Source organism: Penicillium hordei (assembly GCF_028827395.1).
Source record: "Penicillium hordei strain IBT 12815 chromosome Unknown utg000001l_segment0_segment0, whole genome shotgun sequence".
Classification (NCBI taxonomy): Eukaryota; Fungi; Ascomycota; class Eurotiomycetes; order Eurotiales; family Aspergillaceae; genus Penicillium; species Penicillium hordei.
The window spans coordinates 4085299-4099954 of record NW_026623142.1 but is presented as its reverse complement, the minus strand read 5'-3'; the positions used below and the strand labels follow the sequence as shown (position 1 = coordinate 4099954).

The 14656-nt window shown below is 48.0% G+C and overlaps 6 protein-coding genes across 6 annotated transcripts; 1 reads left to right on the top strand and 5 right to left on the bottom strand.

Moving 5' to 3' along the window:
* Nucleotides 1-307: 307 nt before the first annotated feature.
* On the top strand, nucleotides 308-2234 carry N7537_001553 (S53 family peptidase; the record flags this gene model as incomplete). The annotated part of the gene is made up of 3 exons (XM_056892611.1): nucleotides 308-416; nucleotides 475-1445; nucleotides 1509-2234. The coding sequence occupies 3 exons, from the start codon at nucleotides 308-310 to the stop codon at nucleotides 2232-2234; spliced, it is 1806 nt and encodes a 601-aa protein (XP_056757606.1).
* A 360-nt stretch (nucleotides 2235-2594) lies between these two features.
* Nucleotides 2595-3736, bottom strand: N7537_001552 (uncharacterized protein; the record flags this gene model as incomplete). The annotated part of the gene is made up of 5 exons (XM_056892610.1): nucleotides 2595-2785; nucleotides 2842-3066; nucleotides 3138-3245; nucleotides 3327-3639; nucleotides 3689-3736. 5 exons carry the CDS (start codon nucleotides 3734-3736, stop codon nucleotides 2595-2597), a joined length of 885 nt encoding a protein of 294 aa, XP_056757605.1.
* A 325-nt stretch (nucleotides 3737-4061) lies between these two features.
* On the bottom strand, nucleotides 4062-4532 carry N7537_001551 (uncharacterized protein; the record flags this gene model as incomplete). Its single annotated transcript, XM_056892609.1, has 1 exon — nucleotides 4062-4532. One exon carries the CDS (start codon nucleotides 4530-4532, stop codon nucleotides 4062-4064), a length of 471 nt encoding a protein of 156 aa, XP_056757604.1.
* Nucleotides 4533-4992: 460 nt separating this feature from the next.
* Nucleotides 4993-7252, bottom strand: N7537_001550 (uncharacterized protein; the record flags this gene model as incomplete). Its single annotated transcript, XM_056892608.1, has 10 exons — nucleotides 4993-5337; nucleotides 5398-5483; nucleotides 5539-5828; nucleotides 5929-5953; nucleotides 6007-6037; nucleotides 6089-6484; nucleotides 6533-6610; nucleotides 6665-6937; nucleotides 6997-7049; nucleotides 7108-7252. The coding sequence occupies 10 exons, from the start codon at nucleotides 7250-7252 to the stop codon at nucleotides 4993-4995; spliced, it is 1722 nt and encodes a 573-aa protein (XP_056757603.1).
* Nucleotides 7253-10393: 3141 nt separating this feature from the next.
* On the bottom strand, nucleotides 10394-11467 carry N7537_001549 (uncharacterized protein; the record flags this gene model as incomplete). Its single annotated transcript, XM_056892607.1, has 1 exon — nucleotides 10394-11467. The coding sequence occupies one exon, from the start codon at nucleotides 11465-11467 to the stop codon at nucleotides 10394-10396; it is 1074 nt and encodes a 357-aa protein (XP_056757602.1).
* A 1378-nt stretch (nucleotides 11468-12845) lies between these two features.
* On the bottom strand, nucleotides 12846-14320 carry N7537_001548 (SNG1 family protein; the record flags this gene model as incomplete). The annotated part of the gene is made up of 3 exons (XM_056892606.1): nucleotides 12846-12994; nucleotides 13057-14139; nucleotides 14203-14320. 3 exons carry the CDS (start codon nucleotides 14318-14320, stop codon nucleotides 12846-12848), a joined length of 1350 nt encoding a protein of 449 aa, XP_056757601.1.
* Nucleotides 14321-14656: the final 336 nt, after the last annotated feature.

Sequence of the window (14656 nt, the reverse complement as noted above, 5' to 3'; positions counted from 1 at the left end):
CAAGGGTCCACTGGAACAGTGGAAATTCTAGCGATGCCAAGGGAATGACGTGAAACTTCAATTAAAGCACCCCGTCCATGTCAACATTGTCTCGTTCTAGTTAATCCTGGACTTCTTCAATACACATTCTTTGTCGCCCTATCATTCCCCCCACCAATGCAACCATAATAAATACCAATTATTCACGATATTTACCCCTCCTTTATATTTGGTAGCCTGCTGTCGAACTATTTATACTTCCTGTATTCGCTGTGCGGAGGTCCCGATCAGTGTCTGACAAGGTGTCTTCATATCACTCGTTTCTATCATGATTGCATCTCTATTTAACCGTGGAGCATTGTCGCTCGCGGTCTTGTCGCTTCTTGCATCCTCTGCTGCAGCTGATGCATTTGAGAGTTTGTCGGCTGTTCCTCAGGGTGAGTAATTCGCGTTCTTGAACTAAACCGACAGAATCGACACGCTGACTTGCCATAGGATGGAGATATTCTCGCACACCGCGTGCTGATCAGCCCCTGAAGCTACAGATTGCTCTGGCACAGGGGGATGCTGCCGGATTCGAAAAGGCTGTCATGGACATGTCAACTCCCGATCACCCCAGTTACGGGAACCACTTCAACACCCACGAGGAAATGAAGCGGATGCTGCAGCCCAGCGCAGAGGCCGCTGGCTCGATCCGTGACTGGCTCGAAGGTGCCGGTATTACCAAGATCGAGCAGGATGCCGACTGGGTGACCTTCTACACTACCGTGCAGACGGCAAATGAGCTGCTAGCAGCCAACTTCCAGTTCTACGCCAACAGTGCCAAGCAAATCGAGCGTCTTCGAACACTCGAGTACTCCGTCCCGGAGGCTCTGGTGTCACACATCAACATGATTCAGCCAACCACCCGTTTTGGCCAGCTGCGCGCCCAACGGGCCATTTTGCACACCGAGGTCAAGGAAAACGACGAGGCTTTCCGCTTGAACGCCATGTCCGCTCAGCCGGACTGCAACAGCGTCATCACTCCCCAGTGTCTCAAGGATCTGTACAATGTCGGTGACTACGAGGCTTCCGCCACCAATGGGAACAAGGTCGGGTTTGCCAGCTACCTAGAGGAGTATGCACGATACTCCGATCTGGAACTCTTTGAGAAGAATGTCGCGCCCTTTGCCAAGGGCCAGAACTTCTCCGTCGTTCAGTATAACGGCGGTGGTAATGATCAAAAATCCAGCGGTAGCAGCAGCGAGGCGAACCTCGACCTGCAGTACATTGTTGGAGTCAGCTCTCCTGTTCCCGTTACAGAGTTCAGCACTGGCGGCCGCGGTGAACTTGTTCCAGATCTCGACCAGCCTGATCCTAATGATAACAACAACGAGCCGTACCTTGAATTCCTCCAGAACGTGCTCAAGATGGACAAGAAGGACCTTCCCAATGTGATTTCCACCTCTTACGGCGAGGACGAGCAGGTATGATACTCACCCCCTTTTTTTCCGCCGTGATTTTCGTCAGTCTCTAATATCAATCTCCAGAGCGTTCCCGAGAAGTACGCCCGCAGCGTTTGCAACTTGTACTCACAGCTCGGCAGCCGTGGTGTGTCCGTCATCTTCTCATCTGGCGACTCCGGTGTTGGCGCCGCATGTCAGACGAACGATGGCAAGAACGCAACCCGCTTCCCACCCCAGTTCCCCGCAGCCTGCCCGTGGGTGACATCAGTCGGCGCGACAACCCACACCGCGCCCGAGAGGGCCGTGTACTTCTCGTCCGGCGGCTTCTCCGATCTCTGGGATCGCCCGAAATGGCAAGAGGACGCTGTGAGTGAGTACCTCGAGACCCTGGGCGATCGCTGGTCTGGCCTTTTCAACCCCAACGGCCGTGCCTTCCCCGACGTCGCAGCCCAAGGTCAGAACTTCGCCATCTACGATAAGGGCTCGTTGTCCAGTGTCGACGGCACATCCTGCTCGGCCCCTGCCTTCGCCGGAGTCATCGCTCTCCTCAACGACGCCCGCCAGAAGGCCAACAAGGCACCTCTGGGCTTCCTCAATCCCTGGCTGTACTCGACAGGCCGCGCCGGCCTTAACGACATTGTTAACGGTGGCAGCACGGGCTGCGATGGCAATGGCCGCTTCAGCGGCCCCGAAAACGGTGGTCCTACGGTTCCAGGTGCCAGCTGGAACGCTACCAAGGGCTGGGACCCTGTCTCCGGCCTTGGATCGCCCAACTTTGGTGCCCTGCGCAAGCTTGCGACCGCTGAGTAAGTTGCAGGTCTTGCTTACTGATATGATGCACAGTCTGTTTCAGATATGATTGATTCCGACCAGTTGGAAACTTCTGGTACGCATACATGCTGGTCACATACATGTAGATTCTTTCCTATATTTGCAAATATAATAATTTTGTGACGGGTTTGATTTGTTGGTGTTTGTGCAATATGTTCCCCTTTCTGTTATCATGACTTGCTGTTTATTAAGAATAAATTTGACCCATTTATGTCTATATGCGCACTTTCTCCGATTCGTGAACGAATACCTAGATAGCGTTGGCCCTGAAACGGGATCTTGGACATAGCAAAAAGGCTTAATGAAATACGGTATTTGCAGACCTGCTAGATGTGTTCCTTATTCCTTAAGCGCAGGCTCGGACTTCTCAATGTCCTCCTTACTCAAACACCACTTATCTTGCAATGCAGGATCAACACTCGAGGCATAGACATCCTTGGGCCACCATTCGCCCCAACTAGTCAAGAAGATCTGTTCAGGATCAGCGGGGAGATTGTCGGCCGTGACTGCGCGGAGGATGTTCTGGGCACCTATTGATCATTAGATATCGTAATTTATCAAAGAATTCAAATCCAAAGATCCTCACCCTCTGGCACAGTCTTGGCATCGGGCATGTCCATGGTCAACCCTAAGCCCGAATGCTGGGCAAGCTTGGTGTTGGGGATGAGCCCCGGTGAGACAGCCACGACTTTGCAATTTGGGAGGCTACGCCGCCAGTAGTGTGCACCCAGAAGCTGGGTAAATTTCGATGCACTGTACACTACTTTTGTATTCGCGCCGGAGTTTGCTTTTAGGTCGACATCAAGAGTCTCTGATATGAAGTCAGCGTTGTGAACAACTTCGCCTTTAGCGACACGACCGAAAAGATGGAACTAAACTTACTTGGGTCGGCTCCTCTCACATTACGAATTGCACCCGAAGATACAATGACAATACGTGATTGCGAGGCAGACAGGGTCTCGGCAAAATGATGGGTCAGATAATGCTGGGCTGAGTTAGTATTTATGAATTGTTAGCTCCAGCCTTATAGCCTCTTCTTTTTAGTAGCCGATGGATCAAATTTTGACATACCCAGATGATTTACCACGTACGATTCGCACCATTGCGAGCCATGAGGTCCTGGTCCATCGGCACTAGCGGCAAGGCCCGCAATGAGGAAAAGATAGTCCAACGGCCTTTGGCCCAATTCAGAGAGTGCCTGCTTAGCAAAGGACTTGACGCTCTTAAGATTCAAAAGATCCAGGGGCAAGACAGAGACGCTGTGTTTTGAAGTATCGAATTTCAGATCATCGTACGCAACACGCGTCTTTTCTGTATCACGAACGCCCAGAATGAAGCTGTACGGCTGTGTCTGTTGGAGTAACTGCTTGATTGCTTCAAATCCCTGATCATGTTAGGTGAAGTCTGGATATTCCAAGGGAAGGTGGCTTTACCAAACCAGACGAGGTGCCTGTCGCGATGACAGTTTTTGCGATTGACATTTTCAGATGCTATATCTGGTGATATTTGGTCTAACAGCAATGGGGTCAGTGGAGGGGGTAGAACAACAGAAGCCGATTGACCTAGTGCAACCCGATTACGTCATGGGGGACTATCATTTTCTACTCTCGGCTGTACAATAAATGACCACTGTAGTACGGGGAATCCATTAAACATGCCAATCATAGGTGTGAATTAAGAAAATATCATGCCCAAAGGGTGCGAAGTAAGAAAACACGGTCGCTCGTCCGCTAAAAGAAAAGAAGTATGATCAAAACAGCCATTTTGAATCCCCCCAACGAAACATCAAACCATCCGTGGATGGAGTTAAGAAATAACAGCCATCAAAGCAGATCCGAAAAGGAGCGCAATCAGTCCAACGCCAGACTTGGAGATTGGCTGGTTCACAATAGCGGCATTTGTGGAAGTCGAGGTGGTAGACGATTGTGTGCTAGTACCGGTGCCTGAGGAAGTGGATTTGGAGCCGGTAGCTGTGGCAGTGGCGGTCGCATTGAGAGCGGCATTGCAGAAGACGTTGTTATAATTGCCGCTTTTGCTGGTGAGGCAGGACTGGAGCTTGTTGACGTCCTGGCCTTGGGCCAGACAGTAGATGCCGCAGTCATTGTCGTACTTGGAGACCTTTGCGTCCTTGCAGCAATCATCCATCACATCGGTAATGTTCCCAGTAATAACGGCCGCACAGGCTGCATCTGTCGTGGGAATTTCCCAAACACTGCCACCGCAGGCAGTGCTGGTTGCGCTCGCGGACGAGGTGGTGGAGGAAGTAATGGTAGACATTTTTGAATTGTGAGTGTTCGTGAATGTATTTGAGAGATGAAAATAGTTTGAAAAGGAAGAAAGAAAAACAAAAACAAAAACAAAAACATACGAGTGAGGGTACTATATCCAAGACATGGAGTGCCTTCCCTTGCGCCGTCAGTCTTGGCCCCCTGTTTCTATACATAGAAATGGGCTGAAAACTTTGATTTGGGCTCTTTTTACTTGGCATTAGTCTTATTTTACAACATATATATGCGATCAGGTGCATGTGATAAGTGTTATGCATATCTAAATTTGCATATAGGTAAGGAGTGAATAAAAAGGTCAAGGGTTATATTATAGTACTCCGGACGGAGTACAAGAACTAAACATGTGATGCAGGAGTTGAATATGTCGACCTATTGTCGATCTTGTCCTAACAGGACTGTTCAGCCCGTTAATCGACATTTTCTCCATGTTCAAGGCAGCTTGCCTCCGTCTAAACCCTCGGGCTAGACATGACATCCTCATGCTTCGACACCTCCACCTTGCTTTCATCCACATCGGCCTCAGTGTGCTTCTCGTCGGCGGGCTCCGCACCGACAAGGGCAAGAAGGCCTATTTCACGTTCGATTCGTTCCTTGCGTCCACTATCGGCAGCTGCCAACCCGACCGATCCGAACAATTCATCCATCTCCTCAAGAGTGCGACCTTTGGTTTCAGGTACAAGGAAGATGACATAGAACACAGCAATGGTCGTGATGCATCCGAAGAAGATAAATGCGCCGAAATTGCTTTTTTGGAGGAAAGGAGATGTAGCAGTACCGACTGCGAAGTTGTTCAACTGCAGAGTAACCTAGTTAGAGGATTTTCAACGAACTTGATGGTCTATCTCGCCACTTACCCAGTTACTACTACCACCCATACTAACACCCTTGGCACGCATGCTGAGCGGGAATACTTCGGAAGTAACAATCCACGCAACAGGTCCTGCAGTGGAACGATGGTTAGCAGAGTCTCTCACCTCCAAGAAATTTCCACATACCCCATGAGTAGGCGAAGTTGATGATGAAAATCCAAACAAAGACAATAGCCACCCAGCCGGCGGCAGTGTGCTCTTCGAATTTACCCTGATACGCGCCAATGATACCTGCGACAATGAAATGACAGGACGCCATTCCGATTGCGCCAGCAATCAAGATTTTCTTTCGTCCAATCTTGTCAACCCACAGAACGGCGGGAATGGTGAAGACAAACTCGAAAATTCCAACAACACCGGTAGCGAGTAGTGAGATTGTGTTGCCGCCTAGATGCATCTCCTTGAAGATGAATGGTCTGTAGGAGTGTCAGTAGGTGAACTCAGCAGGAAGCACATGGGATCAAATCATGGATCTTCCATATCTGCTGCTCTAAGACTGCATCTGCGGGAACTTACGCATAGTAGTTAATTGCGTTGATACCTAAGTGATAATGTCAGTGATGAATTCAATTTTTAAGATTTCACATATCATACCATTCCATTGTTGGAATACCATAATCATGCACTATTATATCATTAGAAATAATCGTGGGGTATCATGCACTTCAAAACGTACCGCCGTCGCCGTGCGCTTAAAGAGAGACTTGTCGGTGATCAATGACATGTAATCATGTAGTCCGACCTTGAAGCGGCTGGAAAACGAGTCATCCTGCCAGTCGGGATACTTCTCGGCAGCCGTCTCTCGTTCGAAGAGGTACAAACTCTTGATTTCAAGGAACTCAATGCGAACAAGCAGATCATCCGGAGGCGCGTTACGCAAGCGGGCCAGTGTTTGTAGGCATTCTTCCTCGCGGCCGGTGTTCATCAGATGACGGGGGGACTGTGGCATGAACATCATCATGCCCACAGCCAAGATCACAGCGGGCAGGATTTGAATACAGACTGGGACCAGCCATGCAGCATCCGATTGTGTTGCCCCGGTTCCGCCAATATAATTTGTTCCATAGCCAATCTGCAAACGTCAGGGTTGAGAGATTTCACGAGAATGGACACGACGTACCCAGAAGCTGACCATGATTCCAAAGGTGATGGCGAGTTGCTGCACAGCGACGAGCGAGCCACGAATCTCCGGTGGTGCCTTCCGCCTCCGTTAGCCTTTTTCCTTTTCGAACTTCCTGTTGAATTCACTCACCAACTCTGCATTATACAGCGGCACAACCATACTCAGACTACCAACACCCAGACCAGTCACGAATCGACCTCCGAAGACAAAGTCTTTGCTCTCCGTACAGGCTTGAACAATGACACCAACGCAGAATATCACCACGGCAACCAAAACAGTTAGGCGACGACCGAGCGCATCGGCAAGATATCCGTTTGCTAATGTCCCCACCCAAGCACCAAGTTCGAGGATGGACGTGAGCATTCCTTGCTTAATGCCCGTTTCTTTCGCGTAATCTTGAGTCTATGTGACAAAGTCCGTTAGCTGTGCAAAGCGGTGGGTTCAACGGACCAGAGACATACCGCTGCCTGGAACGCCGGCATTGTCAGAACCTGAGCAAACATTCCCTGGTTGTCTGGATAATCGCTATCAGTTTCTATTCACGGGTCATTACCATAGCGTCATTGACTTACATCCATAGACCAAACCTCCTAGTGACGCGAAAAGTCCGATACATGTTGTCTTCTTGTTACTGAGCAGGCCCTTGAACCCATTTTTGCCTGAAAGCTCAGCACGTTTGGCCGAGATGGCCGTCTCCCCCGCGAGAGGAGCCACCATTGTGTATTACGACAAAGACGGACAAGGATAAATGATACAGAAAAACTCAAGTTCCGGTGTGAACGAAAATAAAAAAGAGAATGGCAAATGTTGGGAGAAATGCCTGCACGTTCCTTACGTCTCGACGGGGGATCTGCGAGTATTTATTCCCTGGGGTACGGATAATGGGCTCAAAACGACCAGTTTTCCCCGGGGACTTAGCTCCATGGGGTGCATGGGGTACGTGATCAAGTTTGAAATCCGAAATCATGAGGTAATCGGCCCAATCAGCCCATTGTAACCAAGCTTCGTGGTGCATGGTCTCTCCTTCTCTTCAAGCCGTGTGGGCAGGTCTAATCGGCCGCCAGACGGGAAAGGCTCGACTAGCGTAGCTCTACAAGGCCGTCAGTGGCTGCAATAACATTGGGCCGTGCGTGGTTTCGAGAAGGATTTAACCGGTGCTCTTAGCCAAAGACCTCGAACTGGCTGGATAAAATGGAAGCAGAAGTCCACGGTATCGCAACCTAACACATTTCCCGCTAAAATTCCACGGTCTCAGCCAGGAAGTTTCTGAGTCGGCATCTGCCGCGAAAGAAATTCGGACCGGCTCCACCAGATGGAGACATTCCGGGGACCCCGCGCATTTCAAAATCTGGAGATTGATCAACCCTCACCATACAACTCTTATCCTCTTATTTTTAGTCTACTAGAAGTTTCATACAATGTACTTCCTCATGTCAAGATACCGCAAAGGCGAAATTCCCGCAAAATTCCCGAGGCAAAGGCTGTATCATTTAAGCTGAAGTCAACTTCCCCACATCCGAACTGCTATCCGAACCGGTTGAATTACTTTGATTTAGCCGGTTTAACCCCTGTCTTTATACCCGTTCACTACACCCTACCGTTTGATTCCTGTACGAATCGGCTTCGGGCGGATGGTTGTGCTGCCGATCACCAAAAAACCGAACGTCGAACCCCAGGATTAGCCTGCAATGATATATACATCGATGCATACCGGCACGTGGATAAAAGCGAAGTTCATATATTATGCCTTTCTCCAGTTCCCGGAATTGATCCAAAATTCTATGTTAGTAAATGTCTCGGCTTCTTGCCGGGGATATATCGGTCGCTTAGGAACCGTGAGAGGCCTAGACCTTGGCATAATAACACCCGAAGGCTAGCTGTATATTAAAGGTTTTCTAGATGCTTGAACTGACGGCTTTTCCATGATCTCACCTTCGGTCTTGTGGCCAACTCCGGCGATGTTAGGCGTTTGGCCTCGGCCCGTCCAGTCTAAAAATCCCGGTTCCCTTTGGTTCCACGATGTAGGTTTATATCAAAGGTTATAAATGGAAAGGCTGTTTTGTATATTCTCAGCCGTTTTCGCCTATATTCTAGCTACAATACCAATAAGCGGGAAATATCTATAAAAGTGACATCTAAAAAGACACCTAAAAACACGTCATGTAAGAGGCCAAGCCAACCCGTGGACTGTTCTTGCAAGTCATTAAAGTGGAATAGTATCTTTTAGTTCTCCATTATCGTACACAATCTCCAAATCTTTTCCTCTGAGCTGGAATCTTCACAAAAGAATTGCTAGCGCTCCTACCTCTTAGTTTTATATGTATAGATCCCAAACAAGTGCTGCGGCATTTACCAGCCCCATACAAACCTCGAAGATTGCAACCCGAGTCCAAGCACCGCCATTCCGATAAAATACAAAACCAGCCAAAAGACGACCAGGCAGCGAAGCAACCATAATCGGAATGTTGCGCTGGTAGCTCGCAATGGCGTAAATTGTCCCTGTCGAAAGAGACGTCACCCTGCGATATTTTGCGATAAGCATTTAGCATTAAGTCAGGTAAGATGTTCATAGCTTGCCCAATGCATCGAACTGTATGACTGGGTACTCCAGCCAGAGGAGACTCCGGGAGGTTCGACGCGACGGAAGGATATGCTAAGGTGTAGACGCCATTGGCCAGGAGAAAGGCGCCTTGGACGCCGAATAGGACACTTAACACGCCAGGTGTGCGGAGACCGATATTTTGCATTTCCATAATTCTTGATATTTCTTGGTTTTTGGTAAATTTTCTTCCAAACCAAAATGATCTTGTGTGTTTCAAGTGGGGAGGTTTTGCTTTTCGCTCCCCGGTTTCCTCCGACTAAACTTCTCCTTGACTCAACATGTTGTATGTCATTTGGTAGGTTTTGTGGCTAGTGAAACCTTTTCTTGGGCATTTTTCTAGACTGTAAATGTTTTTAAATTAGCCTATATCTGAGGGAAACGCATGGTCATTCCGAAAAGTCTGGGTTTGATGAAGACCTACATATATTTTTGTCAACATACCGCCCGAGAATTGAAGAGTGTTACGATTCTCATGGGTCATATTAGATTTAATTTATTTACTTAGTCGCATAAATGAATCAGCGAATGATTCCTTAACAATTACAGAAAGTTCAAGCTGGTCATCGGGGCGCCATGTTCAGTGGTGGCCAGGAGGTAAACCGGGCTCCCTTGCAAGCCAGGCCGTGCGGTTAATGAAAAAAGGAACTGTGGTTTTGTAAAATATCGGCTTTGAAGAAATACCACTAGGTCGACTAAACTCAAAGCAGAAGAGCCCATGTTTATAGCGCAATATATAGATAGAAAATGCTTCAATGGCGACCAGAAGACAGGAAGACGGCCAAGCAACTACTTATGGATCCGTGGCTAGATACCAAAACGTAAGAATACTTATATCGCTTTCTTTCATTGGGCTGCACAGGAACAATGAATTGCCACTGAGCTTAGATTCAAGAATACATGTCTCAATATTAATCCAATGGTATTCTGAAATTTCCGGTGGTGCTGTATTGATTTCCGAAGAAAGGGAAAGGTACCTCGTTAATTTAGTTAAAAAGTCACATATTGGAAAGCTCATTTGATCCGAAGGACAATGATATGGACCATGCAAACGACCTAAGTATCGAGTTAGCGAACCTCTTGTCTGTGAGATAGGGTTGAGCTCACTATTATCATGAGAATATCTATGAGAACGCCTAATAAAAGGACCACCCATGTAGAGCGATAACAATAGCAGATGGTGAATCCCAACATTGACACACTTGAGCTCTACCGACAATACACCCGAAAACAGCAAGCCACCCTCCAAAGGTGGCCGATTACGATCTTTTTCTCCATCGAGTCTGAGCCTCCACTGCTTTTTCAAGGCGTACATTGAAGTAACTCCGGATCAGCTCCTCTAGCTTCGCCTGGATACAAACCAACCGCATCTGGATATCAATTATTTGACCCTGGCTATCACTCGTATCCAGCGCCGCATCAAGGAGTCGAGTCTCCAGAACAACACGGGATTGACGATTAGCTTCAGCCCGCTTGCGCAGATATGAGCTCCACATATCCGATGCCTGATCCATGTCCCGATGAAAGATGCAGGGAAAGACGCGAAGCGAGTTGGCATGAGAATTCGCGAACCGGAGTCCTTTCCACTTATGCTCATGGCAGATCATGGCAGCTTCGTTGAGGAGCGCAGCGCCAACGCCGTAGCCACGGAAACCTTGTTGTACTGTCCATGCACGGATAAAGGCATCGTAGTTTTCGCCCGTTGGGAGAGTCGTCCCGTTGGTTGTTGGATGGAGCTGAATGCCGATGTATACGATGCTTATAATAAGCGTGCCGACAATGCAGCCCCCGAATCGATGAACAAGTACAAACGTAACTCCGTTATCTGAGTTGAATGCGGGGTCTTCCTGGGTCGTGGTAGGATCGACTTCTTTGCAAGGATCGTGCCCGTACAACCAGTTCAGTGTTCCAACCTTCTCAGCCTCGTTGTCATATTCCCCAACCAAGCGTGTGACAATGCCCAAAGTAGCCGATACCGCTGTTGCATAGATAACAGCAACGTAGGGCCAGCCAGATGGGTCATGGTAAATGGCGCCGACACTGTAAGCGAAACCCACCGCTACCAGAATTAGGGTGATAGGGTGGAGAATGAGGGATTTGGCGACGAGTGAGCGCTGCTCAGTCACTGAGACGGCTATGAGCTTCAGTGCGGACACGATTTCGAAGTCCTCAGTCGCTACATCAGTCGATTGTCCTGGAGGTGCGATAGGCTTGAACGTGTCCTGACTGGTACCTAGGCTCGTGTGACGGGCTTTTTTCTGGTTAACGGCGTCCTTTGAGTTTGTGGTAGTAGGGTCGTCTTTTGGACATGGGGAGGTGACCATGCGCGCCATGGTGAAGTGTGATACTGTAAGAGGGAACAATGGGTAGAGCTTAGAAGGTTTGTGAGGACATGGTGGGATGGACGCGTTTGCAGTGACAATGTTTCACATAGCAAACAACATCGATTGAGAGGGATCGTTATCAAGGCTACTGTATAATACAGAGTTCCATAATAACCTTGGAAGTACTGGAAGATTAATTGCTATCCATAGAGTAATTTCTACTCGGTACGATCCTCTCACATAATTAAGAATACTGCCAAGGCTCTCTAGTCCAGGCCAGTACCTGCATAGACCAATCCGAGCGTCAAATAACGAACTTTACCTCGAAGACTGTCTCGTGATGTTCCAGTTGTGTATTATCCTGGCCACTGCATTGACATAGATGAACTACATCTTAAGTACTACCATATAACTACAGTATTACAACCACGTGCAAACACACCAGCAATCTTATTATATTACTCTTTCTGTGCAATGATGCCACATACTCTGGTCCACAAAACAAGATGATGTTGTGATAAAGGCCGTAGTACACCATCCAAGGAACATAGACACAAGTTAGAATAAAGAGCATCAAACAGACTTTTCTCGACTTAGAGGGTACCGTGGATTAGAGCCCATTCTCGATGTACATTGTTCCTCAAATCGACAGACCTTCCGATTATGACAAGAGAGACCTACCAAGAGGGCCGCGTGGAAATGCATGGTCTAATGTGAGATTGATTGGTCAACACAAGGAAGAGGAATTATTAAGCGGACTTTGAAATGTTGGAGTGACCGCACGCCACCAGATAATGTAATATTGTGGAGTGGTAGGGACTGTTGTACTTAAAAGAGACTCAATTATGGAAGGTTTCAAAGCCAGTGTTGTGCACCTCAATAGATGAATGAGGATACTGCGATAAATGTGTACTAAAGAAGTAAGGATGCTCTTGAGTGACTTCTTGTTAGCGGGAAACTTTGCGGGTGGGAGAGGTACCTCTTGAGGACGAAGCATCTCAGGGCTGAACTTGCACAACCAAGTGCACTTAGACCCTTCACCTGAAAGTGCCCTCCCTAGGCTATAAACAGATATCTTAGCTTTTGCTATAATGTATCACTTCCAACATCAAGACTGCTGTAGTACGGGGCCTATACACAACACCTGAGTAGATCTTGCACATGTATATGTGTTTAAGAAGCCCTTGCGGTAAAACCAAGCCAGTTGTGTACAGAAGCATGAATAACAATGTGTGTAATCAGATGGGAGTACTCGATTGTAAAACTCAATTGTAAAACAAACTGATATTAAAAATTATATTGCAGGGAAACTCCAAGGTGGCGTCCTGGCGGTTAAAGACGGTCATTACCTATTCGCTGTCTATTCATTTTGGCTTTAAACCCTGCTTTATACCCACCGCTTCGTCTTCCACCGCATGATAAAGGCCGCGAAAGGATAGAAGGCTAAGGATACTGCAATCCAAATGAACAGAACAGCAAAGTCCAATCCAATGCGCGAATGGATATCGAAAATGATGGTTCGTATAGCTTCGACAACTAGGAAAGAAAGTTTAATTATCAGCAACAGAGCACCGTGACCACGGTGAGGGGGAACTTACTTCGATGTAACGGCCATGCGTACCCCCATCTATAGAATTTCGGAGCCAAATCAATGGGATAGAACCCTGTGGCAACATTCGTAATAACCCAAAAGATAAGGAAAAAAGAACTCCATGGGAACCCAAGAACCATGGCCATGTTCTCACAGGGGAATCCTAAAGCAGCCATACCAACCCAGTTCAGCATCCAAAACACGACAAATGAGCCACGACCATAGGCATTGGGATTATTTGCGGGCAGGATATCTGACGTAGAGTCGTTGCTAAATGGGATCTTGAAAGCTATAGACACGAGTGAGTAACACAGCGAAAGGAAAAAGTAGGCCACGATGCTCGAGAGAATGCGCCAAATAAGCCAATGCGGCACCTTCAGCGGCGGATGACCATCGGATTTCATGAATTGGGCATGAATCGGTAGCATAAATGGGAAGTTGAAGAAGGCAATAATAATCAGATAGATCAAGCCGATGGTCACGGCAGGAGAAGTGACAGCTGGGGCAAAAGGACGTAGATCGACGGTCGTGAACCCAATGCCCGGGTTGATCGCCTGTGGGGGCACGGATGACAGGTCGCTGACGGATGAGGTAAGAGACCGGACCCATTGTGTGCCAAACTCTGCTAGCACCATGCTTTGCAGTATGGCCAGGTCGGGTAAAATATAGGTGAAGTATGTTGTTTGATCACGCGCGGAGAGAATGACTGTCTCCATGGCACCCCTCGGGTCGTAGCTTGTATTGCCCTTGGAGACTGCATCCCGAAGCAGCGTTGTTGCGTTGGGCTTGATTATCACAGCGGCATAGGCATGTTCATCGTAAATGGCCTGACGCACTGCCAAAGGATCATCGTTAAAGTCGGCCGGGGATTTGATAATGTAGCCGAGGTGGAGGCCGTCAGACTGCAGGATTCTGTGGGTAGCATCCGTAACTGCTGAACCAACGATGGTGTCGTTGGAGCGGTATGGATCAACCTGGCCGTCGAAATCGACAACCCATACCTTCAACGCTGGGTAGTTGGTCTCGGTGGCGAATTGGGCTCCCCAGAAGAGAGATAGCACGCCGAACACGAAGACACACAAAATTAACACTGATGATCTCCGTTAGTATCCCTTGCATTCCGCGAGTTCCTAAATTTTGGATTTTTGCTTACAAGTGCGAGCCCATTGGTAGAATACCCGCTGTCGAACCTCCTTGAGAGAGGGATCAAAGAACGATACAGGCGCAATTGGGTTGCCGCCATCGTCTAATAACTCGCCTATTACTGTCATAATTGAACAGTTTGTAGAGAATGTGTGACTATGGGAAACTGCAGCTGAATCATATTAAAAGTTTAACAACTACACGAAGAATGCTCATCCGCTTGCGGCGTTGTAGATTTCCTCGGGGTTTATCCATTCTTGGAATGTGCCTTAACTCCGAAAATGAGATGATCTAATGACTTCTGGCGAATGAAAGCCACATATGTATACCAAGGTAAGTCTGCAGGGTTTTGTCAGCAAGATAAACTTGTAGCCGCGCTCTAAACATAAAAGACAAGAGTATTGCAGGAATTTTGTCCCTTAGAAACACGATATCCTAGACATTAACCATGGAGCTGGACCAGT